This window comes from Syngnathus typhle, linkage group LG6 (assembly GCF_033458585.1).
Source record: "Syngnathus typhle isolate RoL2023-S1 ecotype Sweden linkage group LG6, RoL_Styp_1.0, whole genome shotgun sequence".
NCBI classification, from domain to species: domain Eukaryota; kingdom Metazoa; phylum Chordata; class Actinopteri; order Syngnathiformes; family Syngnathidae; genus Syngnathus; species Syngnathus typhle.
In genome coordinates, this window is record NC_083743.1 from 14956172 (window position 1) to 14970692 (window position 14521).

At 42.3% G+C, this 14521-nt stretch overlaps 1 protein-coding gene across 11 annotated transcripts in view; it reads right to left on the reverse strand.

Annotated features, from left to right (window-relative positions):
• phldb1b (pleckstrin homology-like domain, family B, member 1b) overlaps positions 1-14521 on the reverse strand; it is a 122731-nt gene that overhangs the window by 18631 nt on the left and 89579 nt on the right. For 8 of the 11 annotated variants that reach the window (XM_061281570.1, XM_061281575.1, XM_061281574.1 and 5 more), the window contains 5 exons: positions 11813-12130; positions 11322-11459; positions 4897-5034; positions 3984-4112; positions 1622-1777 (listed from right to left, as the gene is read on the reverse strand). In XM_061281570.1, coding sequence (XP_061137554.1) covers positions 1622-1777; positions 3984-4112; positions 4897-5034; positions 11322-11459; positions 11813-12130 — 879 coding nt within the window. The remainder of the gene's footprint in view (positions 1-1621; positions 1778-3983; positions 4113-4896; positions 5035-11321; positions 11460-11812; positions 12131-14521) is intronic. The other 3 variants (XM_061281572.1, XM_061281578.1, XM_061281576.1) reach the window with 3 other exon arrangements.

The following is a 14521-nucleotide window of genomic DNA, read 5'->3' on the forward strand; positions in this document are numbered from 1 at the left end:
AATTAAAAAAAAAAAAAAAAAAAAAAAAAAAAAAAAACACACACATGGCGAGAATTAGTAACACATATGAATGGTCGAAAGCATGGATGGGAAACGTAAATGGCAGAAGAGGCCACAATTTTTCATCAGTGTCACTGGGGGCTGCCACATAGGACTAAACACTTCCTAACCAAATGTATGACAATTTAAAATTGATTCAAATGAGGATTTAATATGTACATACGTGCAGAATATGTGCTCTTAACATGTAATTTCTGATTATCCATTTTTCAGTGATTGATCCACTATCCGAACACAACAATAAGTGGTTTGAAGCAAAAACAGAAAAAAAAGGATAGCTGAAAAAAACGTTTTGGAACCACGGGTTTAAAACATTCCAGTAAATAATGTTAAGCATCATGGTGTTATGGACAATTTGGTACTCACTAAGTTTGATGTGTGGCACGCGTGTGCGTATAGTCTAAACTTAAAAGCCAACTGGTAACCTAGAGTATTTTCCGGACTATAAGCCGCTACTTTTTGCACATGTTTTGAGCCCTACGGCTTGAAGTCCAGTGTGACGTATCTGTGAATTTTTTCGTGATTTTTGTGACGTCTAATACTCATACACTCATTAGTAAAAAGTTTGTGGACGGCAGTTGTGCGGCACCGCTTTGCTAGTCGGAGGAATATGTGACCAGACACACTGGGGAGAAGAGTGGCGTGTTGATCGCATGTTCGTCCGTCAGGCAAATAGTGCAGCACAATTGACACTAAGAGACAGAAGGAGATCAAAAGGAATATTACTGGAGAAAGGAACTTTTTATACACAAACCCTCATTATGGGGGACAAAAGAAATGCATATGATGCCTCTTTTAAGTTAAAGGCAGTCCATTTGGCTCGTAACAAAAGAAATGGAGCTGCTGCGTGTCCTGTAGAGATTCCTTCCGGCCACTAGAGGGGCCTGGGCTATTGTTGATGACATCTTGTTGCATCACCCTTTTCAGGATTTTTTTTTCCGGGTAATGTCTTCTCCAGAGCTTTACGTGTAGCTTGTATCGCATTCCCAACTTTACCCCTGTAAGTGGTCAGATTTTATTTATTATTACTTGTGTGTTGCTAGTGCTCCCTGCACATTAAGTAGATTATGGTCGTCGCTGAGATTTACGTATACATGTTTGTATGTTTGCAGAGCTCCCTCATCTTTGTCACAAACATTATGTTAATAAAAGGTATGCGTCTCCAAAAAAACATCCCTTTCCTGACAATTCTCTGTGTGTATATTCTCTTACAAATGGTAATTAAACATTAAAAGTCCTGCGGCTTATAGTCTGGTGCGGTTCATATATGAAAAAATTGATTGATTGACCCTAATTTAGCCGGTGCAGCTCATAATCAGGTGCGGTTTATTGTTCGGAAAATACGGTACTTGTATAATGTCCCTTCTTCATCAATGATTTTGACATGACCAGCTATCTTAATCTAGAGGAAATAACTTAAATATTTGCGCTACTTAGTGAAAAAGTAAGTAAATGTATCCAACCAGATATACTACTATTTGTGACTAATTACACGAAATGCTAACTATTTCAATAAATCATGGCCTCATGAGATGAAAGAATGTGTTGTAGGCTTCCATACCTTCCTCTTGGCAACACTGCTGTGGTACTCTGCTCTCTCCTGTAGCAACTGCTGGCTCATTGTCTCCCTTTCCTCCTCCAAGCTGCTTTCTCTCTCAAGTTGTTGAAACTCCAGATCTTCAAACTTCTTGGTTCCTGCTTCCAGAGCTTCTCCATCCTAACGAATGGCAACACGTGACATGTTGGGTTGAATAATCACCACTAAGACAGTTTAAAGTAATCTTTACACAAGTTAGCTTCCAAGAGCAAAACAAAATACTTTTGACTTCAACATTTGGACAGTATGTTTTAAAGAGATGTAATTAAACTAACATTTGTGAAATAATTTTAAATCACAGCAAATGGCAAAATGGCCACCCCCTGTGATAGATACAAACAGGTGGATTTTCATTTACGTATAGTCAACAAACAAAACCTTATTGAGAAAACTGTTTCTTCTGGTTGGGCTGCATAGAACATATTATGAGGACGATTTTGGGGTTGACCTACCCTTTGAATAAATAAACATCTTTAGTTTTCGTCCATGTTAATTGATTAGTGTGCGGTTAACATAAGTAAGCCAGCCATGACAAATAATGGAAGAAATGCAGATGAGAGCCACACACGCAGTGCAGCACATCCATTCACACGAGCCCCACTTTGCCAGCATACCTTAGCAAGAGCTGACATTACCAGGAACTGCTCGTGTGATTCTTTGTCAATATTGGGAGTTGCAGAAACATGTTGACGTGGCATTAAATGGGAAAATGTCCACTGTGATTGACATATCTGTGAAGGTCACTACAAGGACTTCTTATGAAGACAGTTGTTATTGTATACACAGTGTCTGCCAGACTGCATCACTAAGCTACACTGCATGTTGTAATGCTGCAAGGAAATCAGTTGAAGTCGGTGTCATGCCATCTCACAGGCATGATGTGCTACACAAAACCGTTATAAACGTGCCACCCTGACTTCTTTAAAGTTAAAGTCCCAATGATCGTCACACACACACCTGGGTGTGGTGAAATTTGTCCTCTGCATTTAACCCATCCCCATGTGATTTTAATCCATCCCCTGGGGGAGAGGGAAGCAGTGAGCAGCAGCGATGCCGCGCTCGGGAATCAGTTGGTGATCTAACCCCCCAATTCCAACCCTTAATGCTGAGTGCCAAGCAGGGAGGCAATGGGTCCCATTTTTATAGTCTTTGGTATGACCCGGCCGGGGTTTGAACCCACAACCTTCTATTCTAGTCTCAGGGCGGACACTCTACCACTAGGCCACTGAGCTGGACACATAGACACACATTGGTTCATCACGAGTGAATTTCAAGGCCCTCGGCAGTTGCTTTGATGTTAACAAAGAATAGCGTGACATTTTCAAAAGAATATGTCAAAATTGGGGGTGGGTTACTTTGTCAACTATCCTCAAAGTTCACCAGTCAGACTACAAAGCCAAATTATTCTCTTAGATTTTTAGCTTTCGTATTCATTTGTTTTCAGATTTATTTTGATGCATTTCTTCTTAGAAAACATTTTATAACATGCTGTATTGGAGACTGCTTGGAAGCCAAACTCACCGAGACTGACCTCAAAGCATTCCATTGCAAACAAAAACATGTTTGACAACCATGTTAAGGAAGTGCAGTATTTGGTTCTGACAACAAACATTCATTTTTTATTTTGTGTCTCTGCTGTGTCATATTTTTTTTTTTTTGGGAGGGGGGGCTTCATTTTACTCATCTCTTTGAGACAATTTGCTCTAAGTCTGCTATCATAAACTCTGACAGCAAAACGTGTTCCAGAATTAGGGATTGTCTATTTTCAACACCAGAGTTTACTGCAATGCGATGAGCCAAGCGTGTAAAGATCTATTTTACAATATAATTAAATTAAATAGTTGGATGAATACATTATGCAGAAAAAGCACACACAAAAAAAGTATAAATTGAAGTACTCAAAAGTTATTTATAAATTGTACAATTTTAAAGAAAACTATACCGCTGATTTTTCTTTCAAATATTTACAGGCTTTTTTGGGAACTAAGCATTTTGTATGTCGGAAAAAGAGGTGTACATCTCTCTACTAAGAGACAATTTGAACCATATCTCAATGTGCAATAGGACTGAAAGACCATTGAATTTCATAGCAGAATGATTCAATTCAGTTTGATTCAATGGGACTACAATTCAATTGGTAAAAATTGATTTAGTATTGTCTTTTAAATCACCATACTATATTATGCAGGGTTGAGGTATGGTGATTAGTATTGGTCTAACAAAATTCTGCTACTTTCAAAAGCTGTGTCTTGGATGGAGTTCCCTTGGGGGGCTGTTGACTGAACTCTTTTGCTGGAGTACTTCTGCTCTACTACTGACGACCCACCCTTTTGAACCGTTCCTGCAACTGTTCGCGCAGGGACTCGGGACAGTTATGCAACTGGTTCTTCAGCTCAGCATGGCCCTCCTGGAGTCTCTGTAGGGCCCGGCGCTCGGCCTCCACATTAGCCCTCTCCTAGAAAGACAGTGCACACAACCACACAGAGCATGGACGGTTGGAGAGGGGGTTGATGGAGGAATAGAAAGAGAAAAATGGGAAGAGGGAGGGGGAGAGAGAAAGACACACTGCTCAAATTTCACGCCATGCAAATAAAGAACTCAATGCGTTAACAGTAGACCAATTGTTCTTAATGGATCACTTTCATCCAGAAAGTGAGTTTGATGTATTACAATTCTTGCAAAATACGACAGAAAAACGTAAACATGAAATTGACAATAATAAAAACTTGGGTTTTCCAAATGTCTTTTTGATCTTCCATCTGTTAAAACTGGCACGTGGGCAGAAGAAAATGTTTTTCTTTCAGCTTCTAGAATGCCCTCCTGATCCCCATTAGCGACAAAGTTGTGTAACAGAGCAAAGGGTAGACTGACAAGGTCTATCGTGTAAGAAATGAAAAAAAAAAAAAAAGAAACGTGGATCAGACAATCAGCAAGTGAATTTGAAGAAGCGGGGGGGGGGGGGGGGATTAGAAGGTGTTAACAGATGAAGCAGCAGAGTTAAAATCAGGGAAGTGATCGATCTCAAGGTCATGCAAGCAAATTTTCACAATCTCTTGAATGCCTTCAAAATCTTACAATTATCAAGGCTCAGACTCAGAGATGCTTGCCACATCTTATACAGTGATGAACTAACAGGAACTGTCGTCTTATGTGCTATTAGAAAAGCAAAGTTAAACTGTGCGTGTGTGCTTTCTCTTTCCTATCAGCAGATAAAATAATCTCCGCGAAATGATCTGTACCTTGTCTTTCTCTTGCTGAATGGCAATTTCCAGCTCATCTAGCTTGCGCTGCAGCTGACTGATGATGTCCATCTCCACCTCGATCTGGTCGAGTTCTGCCTGTCTCTCTCCCTGCAGCAAGGCACGTTCCATCTCAGACTAGAGGAGTGCAAAGTCACATTAAGTAACAAAATTAGTTTTTTTTCACAGAATATGCAAATTATCGTATTGGCCCGAATATAAAACCATCCAAAATCTGATAACCATCAAAGTGAAGTCTACCGTTTTTTTCCGTGTATAGTGCGCCCCCATGTATAGTACCCACCCTAAGAATGGCATGCTGATGCTGGAAAAAAGCTTGTACCCATGTATAATACGCACCCAATTTTTATGATTTTTTTTAAATTTTTTTTTTTTTTTTTTTTTAAGTCCCAATGATCGTCACACACGCAGGGAGGCAATGGGTCCCATTTTTATAGTCTTTGGTATGGTCTTAACTAGGCTGGATGTAATTTTTTTTGTTGGCGTTGATTTCTCCGACTGCCCGTAAACGCACCACCGCGCTCCGTGCGCGCACGAGAAAGAGGCGGCTCTGTATGGGAGAGACGTTGAAGAGGAATAAAAACACCCTTGGAAACTAAAACTTGCCCCTCGTCGTGACTCGGAGCCGCAACAAATGTTTCGGATTTGTGTAGGGTACATTGTGACAGACAGCAAACTAGCAGGTGATCGAGCGAGCGTCTGATACAAGAGCATTGCGGTCGTATGGAGCGTGTTTGAAATGAACAGCAGAGACGAAAGGAACAAGGCAAAGTGTTGTGAAATAAAATATTACCTGTAAAACACATTTTGTTATTTGCTGATTGAAACTGCTAATTAAACTGTGAATTGAAACTAATAGGAAGAAAACATATCTTGCTCTTAATATAGCTGACGTGTCTTGCGCATACGTTCTGCGCATCTGTAATGGCGGCCTCCGTATGACGTCCGGTCCGCGATGGAGATTAAAAACAAACAATATTTGACAATAACACACCAAGGATTGCACCATCGCATCAAACGATGTGTCGTCAATTATGGATTTTTTTGACTAAGTGTGTTGGGCACGATGGCTGAATGCGATGCGCGATTGACAACAAACAAGAAGAAAGGTGAGTTTTATTTCGGGGGAGATTTGTCATGTCTCGTCCCCAGTTTTGCTATGTGTCTAGGTTGCCATAGTTTCTGTTCGCGTCGCCCCTCTCTTCCTGTGTCACCTCAATCGATGTAACGTGTTTTGTATTTAAGTCCTGTCTGCCCCTCGCTCACCGTTGGATCATTGCATGTGTTACTGTCATTCTGTTCCTGTCTTTGGTACTGTCACCCTGTCTTATAAATATAAATAATGCAAACTAGTTTAAACATGAGAGTAGCTAAGATCTGTCATGTCCGAACATTACTCCTCACAAACTTATTTCAATGCAAAAAAAAGCACACCTGATTCAATTATCAGGCTCCTGCAGAACGTGAGGATGAACTGATCATTTGAATCAGGTGTGTTTAACGAGGGAAACTTGGAAAACATGTAGGAATGCGGTCCCCGAGGACTGGAGTTTGAGACCCCTGATATAGAGAATGTGTTGAGAGATGCTCCCAATTATACATTTTCTATTGTATGTTTTGTCATATGTTTAAATCGTATTATTTTCTTATGACAGCATCTTGATTTATTGTGATTGGAACCACCTGTGAAGAGCTGTTAAGTGGGCGTGTGTAATAAAAAGCCTTCCTGCATGCTGCACAGTTGGGTCCCTACAAGCCAACGCCGCAGTAGTCGCAGTGAATGGTGTCCAACGGAGTTGATCGGCCTCCTCGTCTTTCTTTATTTTATTCCACCGAGTTTGCTGTGATTGGATTCCACGCATGTACCTGCTGCTGTATGGCTACTCTGCCAACAGGTTATGGGCCCAGGTAAATCCAACACCGCATGTTCCCACCGACGTACTGGTGATGATAGCACGCTGTGAGCACCATGAGCGGACGGGCTGCAGAGAGGAACAGTTTTGCTAGCCGCTGGTCGCGGTTAATGTTCGACGGTGATGAAAAGAATTACGAATTATGGGAGGCAAAGTTTTTGGGCCACCTGCGATTGCAGGATTTGAAAGACGTTATCTTAAACGAGCCCACAACCAAGGAAGAAGACGAACTACAGCAAGACGCTGGAAAGAATGAGGAAGCGTATGCAGAACTCATTCAGTTTTTGGATGACAAAAGTTTGTCGCTGGTGATGCGCGATGCTGCAGATGACGGGCGAGGGGCCCTACAGATCCTAAGAAACTACTATCAAGGCAAAGGCAAGCCACGCATCATAAGTCTCTACACAGAACTGACATCACTACAGAAGTCTGAGAGTGAAAGTGTGACCGAGTATGTGATCCGGGCAGAGACCGCAATCACAGCGCTGAGAAATGCCGGTGAGACATTAAGTGATGGACTATTGGTAGCAATGGTGTTAAAAGGTCTGCCGGAGTCCTTTAAACCATTTGCAATCCATGTCACACAACGTGATGAAACGATGCAGTTCTCTGAATTCAAAACAAAGATGCGCAGTTACGAGGACACAGAGAAGATGCGGGCTGAAGCAGATGATAACGTGATGAACGTACGGCAGAGGAGAGCGAGACCTGACAGACCAACTGACAGAGGAGCCGAGAGGAGCGCCGCGGAGGTGGTGTGCTTCAAGTGCGGCCTGAAGGGCCACATGGCCAGAGCCTGCCGGCGTAAACTGTGGTGCAGTCATTGCAAGAGCAGCACACACCGGGACGCGACCTGCAGGCGGAAGCAGCGCGTCAACCGGGACGACGCACGGAGGGTCCACGGGGAGACTGAAGACCAGGACCGAGACGAGTACTTCTTCCGAGTGAGCGAGGGGGCAGCAAGAGTCGACGTGAGAGGCCTGATGGTTGACTGCGGGGCTACCTCGCACATCATCACAGACCTGGCAAAATTCAAGCGGTTTGATGACGGGTTCCAGGCCGAGACACACTGCGTGGAGCTGGCGGACGGCACGCGGTGCAAGGGCGTCGCGGAGCGCCGAGGTGATGCAGAAGTCTGCCTGATCGACAGCACAGGTAGACACCTGAACACAACGCTGAGGCAGGCGCTGTACATCCCATCCTACCCACAAGACATCCTATCCGTGAAAGCAGCTACGGCCAGGGGAGCCACTGTGGTCTTCAAGGAGGAGAAGAACGTCCTCATCTACCAAGACGGTACGAAATTCCCCATCCACGTACGTGATAGACTATATTATTTGCATACAGTACATGATGATGATGATTGTGATCATGATCAGTGTAAAGGATGTCATGATATTCAGACGTGGCATGAGATACTGGGACACTGCAACTATAAAGACATTCAGAAATTACAAAATGTTGTTGATGGCATGAAAATTAAGGGGTCAATAAGCAAACCTCAACATTGTGAAGTGTGTACTAAAGGAAGGTTTTTCCAAACCAGGAACAAAGATCCTGATGTGAGGGCTAAGACCCCTCTAGAACTAGTTCACACAGATTTGGCAGGGCCAATCCATCCAGAATCTAAAGAGGGTTACAGATATGCAGTTTCATTTACTGATGATTTTTCCAGCACTGTTTTTGTGTATTTCTTAAAGAACAAAAGTGACACTGTTCAAGCTACAGAAAGGTTTCTGGCTGATGTAGCCCCATATGGCAAAGTAAAATGTATCCGATCTGATAATGGTACTGAATTTACAAGTAAATATTACCAGACTTTGCTCACTAAAAACGTGATTAAACATCAGACATCAGCACCGTACTCTCCTCATCAAAATGGTACTGCTGAGCGCAATTGGCGAACACTTTTTGACATGGCAAGGTGTATGCTCATTGATAGTGGTTTGCCAAAACAACTATGGACCTATGCAGTCCAAACTGCTGCTGTGATCCGGAACAGGTGTTTTAACAAAAGAACAGGGCAGACAGCCATTCAGATGTTGACAGGAAGAAGACCAAATTTGTCTAGGATGCAGAGGTTTGGTTCAGAGTGTTATGCCTATAAACAAGACAAGAGAAAGCTTGATCCAAGGTGTGAAAAATGTGTTTTTATTGGGTATGATAAAACCAGTCCTGCATACATTGTGTATTCCCCTGTCAGTAAGAAAGTGCAAAAGCACAGATTGGTAAAGTTTGTGGCAAAATCAGGTGTAGAACAACAAACACAGACTAATGTCACAGATGAGGATGATGACTTTGTAAAAACCAAACCAAGAAGTCCAAATCTTGTGTTCGGAGAACAAAAACCGGAAGTCAGCCACCACCAACCACAACAAGAAAGAGCTGAGATCAAACGTGAGCCTGATGGTAGCCGTTACCCTACCAGAGAGAGAAGGCAGCCAGACAGATACACAGATTGTAATGTGTCCAAATATGTGTCTGATGATGAAGAGACTGATCAAGTCCAGAGTAACATTGATTACTGTTATCGTGTAATGTTTAACATACCTGTGTCATTTTCAGGAGCTGTAGCCTCAGATAAGGCAAAAGAGTGGGTTAAAGCCATGGATGAGGAAATGCATTCACTTAAAGAAAACAACACATTTACCCTGACCAATTTGCCAGAGGGCAAGAAAGCAGTGGGGGGTAGATGGGTGTATGCCATTAAAACAGATGTTGATGGATCTGAGAAGTACAAGGCCCGATATGTTGCTAAGGGATATAGCCAGAAGATGGGTGTGGATTATGGGGAGACATTTTCTCCTACAGCTAATATGACCAAGCCTGCAACAAAATTTAAGTTGGCAAAATTTGCTGGATTTATGTTTGGGTCTAACTAAAGGAAAATGGACTTGTTTTCTGACTAAAATGTCAAGGTACTCTTTTCTTTAGGTTTATAATGTGAGAGCAAGTGGGGGTGTTGAGAGATGCTCCCAATTATACATTTTCTATTGTATGTTTTGTCATATGTTTAAATCGTATTATTTTCTTATGACAGCATCTTGATTTATTGTGATTGGAACCACCTGTGAAGAGCTGTTAAGTGGGCGTGTGTAATAAAAAGCCTTCCTGCATGCTGCACAGTTGGGTCCCTACAAGCCAACGCCGCAGTAGTCGCAGTGAATGGTGTCCAACGGAGTTGATCGGCCTCCTCGTCTTTCTTTATTTTATTCCACCGAGTTTGCTGTGATTGGATTCCACGCATGTACCTGCTGCTGTATGGCTACTCTGCCAACAGAATGAATAATTTGGGGCCTAACATTGACCACCACAAAGAATGCCCGAACATGTTGATGATGCTGTGGACGCTTTCTTGCAGACGATAATGTAGCCTGTGCTGTAAGATGTACCGTATTTTGCGCCCTATTAGGCGCACCGGGTTATAAGGCGCACCTTCAATGAATGGCCCATTTTAAAACTTTGTCCATATATAAGGCGCACCGGACTATAAGGCGCATAAAATAGAAGCTTTACTGCAACAAACTGAGGTTGACTAGGGTTGCGGTATGCACCCACTAGCCAATAACCAACGAGCCCTCTGTAAACAATCGCGTTTCTCAAACGATCTCCTATAAAATGATTGGAACTGACTAAAGTTCGATCTAACGCATTGGTACTACTTACCTATGTTTCCCTTCCATATTGATCCGTGGATTTACTCAGAGCAGCCTATTTTGCCATGAAATAGCCTCGCGCGTATAGCAGCTATCGTTATAGCATTAGCCATCCGCAAAATCCCATGAGCCTCAGCTCGCAATCTCCCATGAGCCTCAGCAAAGTGTAAACAATCGCGTTTCTCAAACGACTTTTGATAAAAATTTAGGTTTTTAGGTGCGCCTTATAGGGCGGAAAATACGATAGCTACAAAATAGCCTACCACAAGAGCTAACGTTTATTTAGGTTTGATAAATGGCACTTTAAAGGGCATCAGATGTGAGCTGTCTCCCATTAAGCATGAGTTAGAATGTGACATCCCAGTTATATAATTGTGTGCTGCCTGGCACGACTACTTTATTACAATTGTTTATTTTAACTTAATTAGTTGAAGACATACTGCCCGATGACGGCTGGGATAGGCTCCAGCACTCCTGTGCCCCCCCGTGGGGACTAAGCGGTTCAGAAAATGGATGGATGGATAGTTGAAGACACAAAATCTATTTTTCTATAGGTTGTCGTGTTATTAGTCACATCAATAGTGGAATTATTTTTAAAGGGGAACCAAATGCTACACTGTTCTTTGCATCATTATGTTGTATGCACCCCCACTAATGTAAATATAGTATTCTGATTAAGATTGTCTTTGTGGAGTAAGAATTAATCACAGTAACTATCCATCTCAGGGGATTGTCCTTTTGGCCAGGGAGTCTTTGTACACAGAATGTATTTTTACACATTAGATTTCGAGTTAAATAGTAGCATAATCTACTTTTAGAGCTAACTTGACTTTACCTCTTGTTTGGACTCTTGGTATTGTTGATCCAGTTCCGTCAGCCGGGTTTTGAGTTCATCAAGCCTTGACAGAACACGTACTCTTTCCTCCTCCAGATAACCCAGCTCCATTCGATCAGAACTTGCCATGTCCTCATGCTGCAGGCACAGCGGACAATGTCAAATTATACTTAGGAAACAGCGTGAATAATATGCTTAGTAAAACCCCGTTATCAAGGAAATAATAAAACCCACTGAAAAATATTTATGAATAGAGACACAGTTGGGGAACAGAACCTGGATTTTACATATGCGGCCAGTAATTTTGTAGCTTTACGATGCGGTGTAAAACTGCTGTTGTGATATAAATAATAATCTTAGGCTTTTGATGAGAGTCAGTAAAATATACTAATCATAAGCTTCCGGATTCAATGACGCCAGTGATAATTTTTGGACATGCTGGGTTGCGCTGCGGCATGCCGGGCATACGTGAACGAAGCATTCCATCTGACCTGTTTGCCTCCATTGAGCAGCGCAGATGCTGCGCATGGAGCCGGTGATGTCCTCACCTCCTGATGAGTGCTTTCTGTACTACTACATTCCTCCTTTAGGTTCTCCTCATCGCTCTCCCTCTGTCTCTGTGCCAGACGCAAAGAGGTTGAGGTTGAAGTTCCTCCCAGGATGCTTTCGATGGATGCCCCCTGCACTGAGCCATCTGAAAAGCCTCCTGGAAAACTCGTCTTCCCAAAGCTGAGTGGATCGGGGCTAGTGCTTTCTCCTTTGTTGTACTCAGCACAAAGATTAAGGATTGTCTCCAGTCGCTGTCTCTCCTGTGGTGAAGGAAGGACATCAGATTAAGGTTATATACAGTATAACCTATTTAACCGATTACGCAATTTGAAGTAGAACCTCCTAAACAAAAAAGGGAAAACTTGGGAGGTTCAATTGCCATTATGCAAGATGACAACATGTCACAGGAGACCTGAGTTGTAGTTAAGACTTATGGGAACTCTGCCTGTGTTTTTTGGGTTTTTTTTGCTTTATGTGTCCAGTTTTGACTAAACGTGAAAGATGAAGCATGGTCGGGAAGTTACATGATATGTGCACATACACTTTGCTTTTCTATGCTTTTCTTGATTCTCCTCAACATCCAATGTACAGGTATCACAATTATTCGTCACCGTTTCACAGGCGGATAATCTGTTTTTGGGTTGAGCCATGCCATTCACCTATAAGGAGTATTAAGTCATTTTGTGTCCTTGAATATGCTTGCACATCCAAGACTTCAAAATTGTCTGCAAATTTTGAAAAACAAACCTCACCAAACGGCAATCAATTTTGAACTTGGTACCAAAATGAACATTTTTCAACACCTAAACTGATCAATATCACTCTGTAGTTTTCAAGATAATTGCATTTAAAATCAGTTGGTTGGGAAACACTGTACTTAAGAAAAAAGAAACCATTAACCACCAACATAATATAAGCAACTGGATTTTACTGAACAAAACCACTTTGATAACAACATTAAGAAGCAAATTCCAAATAGTTTCAAATTATAAATATCAGTTTAAAAAAACTAATAGGTTGTAAAGAATGCCATACCATAGAGCTCATTTAATGAACCAAAAAAGCATCTTTTGCTATCACGTCACATTAAGATAGGAGACACTCTCCAATATCGCAACTCTCCCTTTAATTAAAATTGTAAACTCCTAAATCATTTTTGCCTGTATCTCATTTGAGGTTGCAATAATTGCCTCCCAGAGTTACTCTTTGGAGGTATACTGGCATCCAGCCTCATAACTTTTCCTTTTAAGAATGCTTTGGGAGTTTTTCTTTCTTTAAACCCACAGCAGCCACTGCTTCAAAGGTATTTTCTCATTGTGTTATGATGCATTGCCTTGCACGACAATTATCATTATTTGCGAGTACCATTTTTTTTTTTTTATAGAGGATAACGCTAATGGGACTCACACCGCAATCAACACAACAACACAAACAGCTCTCTCCTCTGGGTGCAACGTCAGAGTCACTGACATTATGCACAGCTGCTGTCACTATAGTGTTTCAATCCACCAGCAGGGGACCCTGCGGACCGTATAAATCTGGCCTCTGACTATTTGACTTCTAAAACCAATGGGTGCACTCTCGTGTGAAGCTCCTGAAGTATGCAGACGACACCACTCTCATCGGACTGATCCAGGACGGTGATGAGACTGCGTACAGACAGGAGGTGGAGCGGCTGGTCCACTGGTGCAGTCAAAACCATCTGGAGCTGAACCCGCTCAAGACCGTGGAGATGACAGTGGATTTCAGGCGAGACCCTTCACCACTTTTACCCCTCACTATCCGCAGTAATACTATTCTTTCCACAGACACCTTCAAGTTCCTGGGAACCACAATCTCTCGGGACCTGAAATGGACCGGCCACATAGACTCTGTCCGGAAGAAGGCCCAGCAGAGGCTGTACTTCCTGAGACAGCTCAAGAAGTTCAACCTGCCGCGAGAGCTTCTGAAGACCTTCTACACTGCCATCATCCAGTCTGTCCTCTGCACCTCCATCACTGTCTGGTTTGGATCGGCCTCCAAACAAGACAAGCACAGACTACAACGGACAATCAGAACTGCAGAAAAGATCATTGGAATCAACCTCCCATCTATCCAAGACTTGTACCTGTCCAGGACCAGGAATCGGGCAAGGAACATCTCTACAGACCCTTCTCACCCGGGTTGCAGTCTGTTTGAACTACTCCCCTCCGGACGGCGTTATAGAGCTCGGTACGCCAAAACCAGCAGACACAGAGACAGCTTCTTCCCCCAGGCTGTTGCTCTGATGAACTCACACCACTCATAGAGTCTCAGAGACATTACTGTGCAATAACATCCTGCTCCTCACACCTTCTTGAATTTGTCTACACTGTTTTTGCCATTATTCACATGTCCTGAATGTTGTTAGTCACCTAAATGTTGAACAGAGGGTGTGTTTCTACCGAAGTCAAATTCCTTGTTTGGCACGCTCAAACATGGCGAATAAAAAACTCTTGAATCTTGAATCTTGAAGTGATTTTGGTGGTGGCGAGTAGTATTCAAGTAAGAAATTACTGGATATCTGACTCCAATTCTATTTAACATTTCATCAACAACAAAAGTACAATATACATTTGCCACTTAAATACACATGATACTGGATGGAAAAGGTTTTGTTCAAGAAAAAAAAA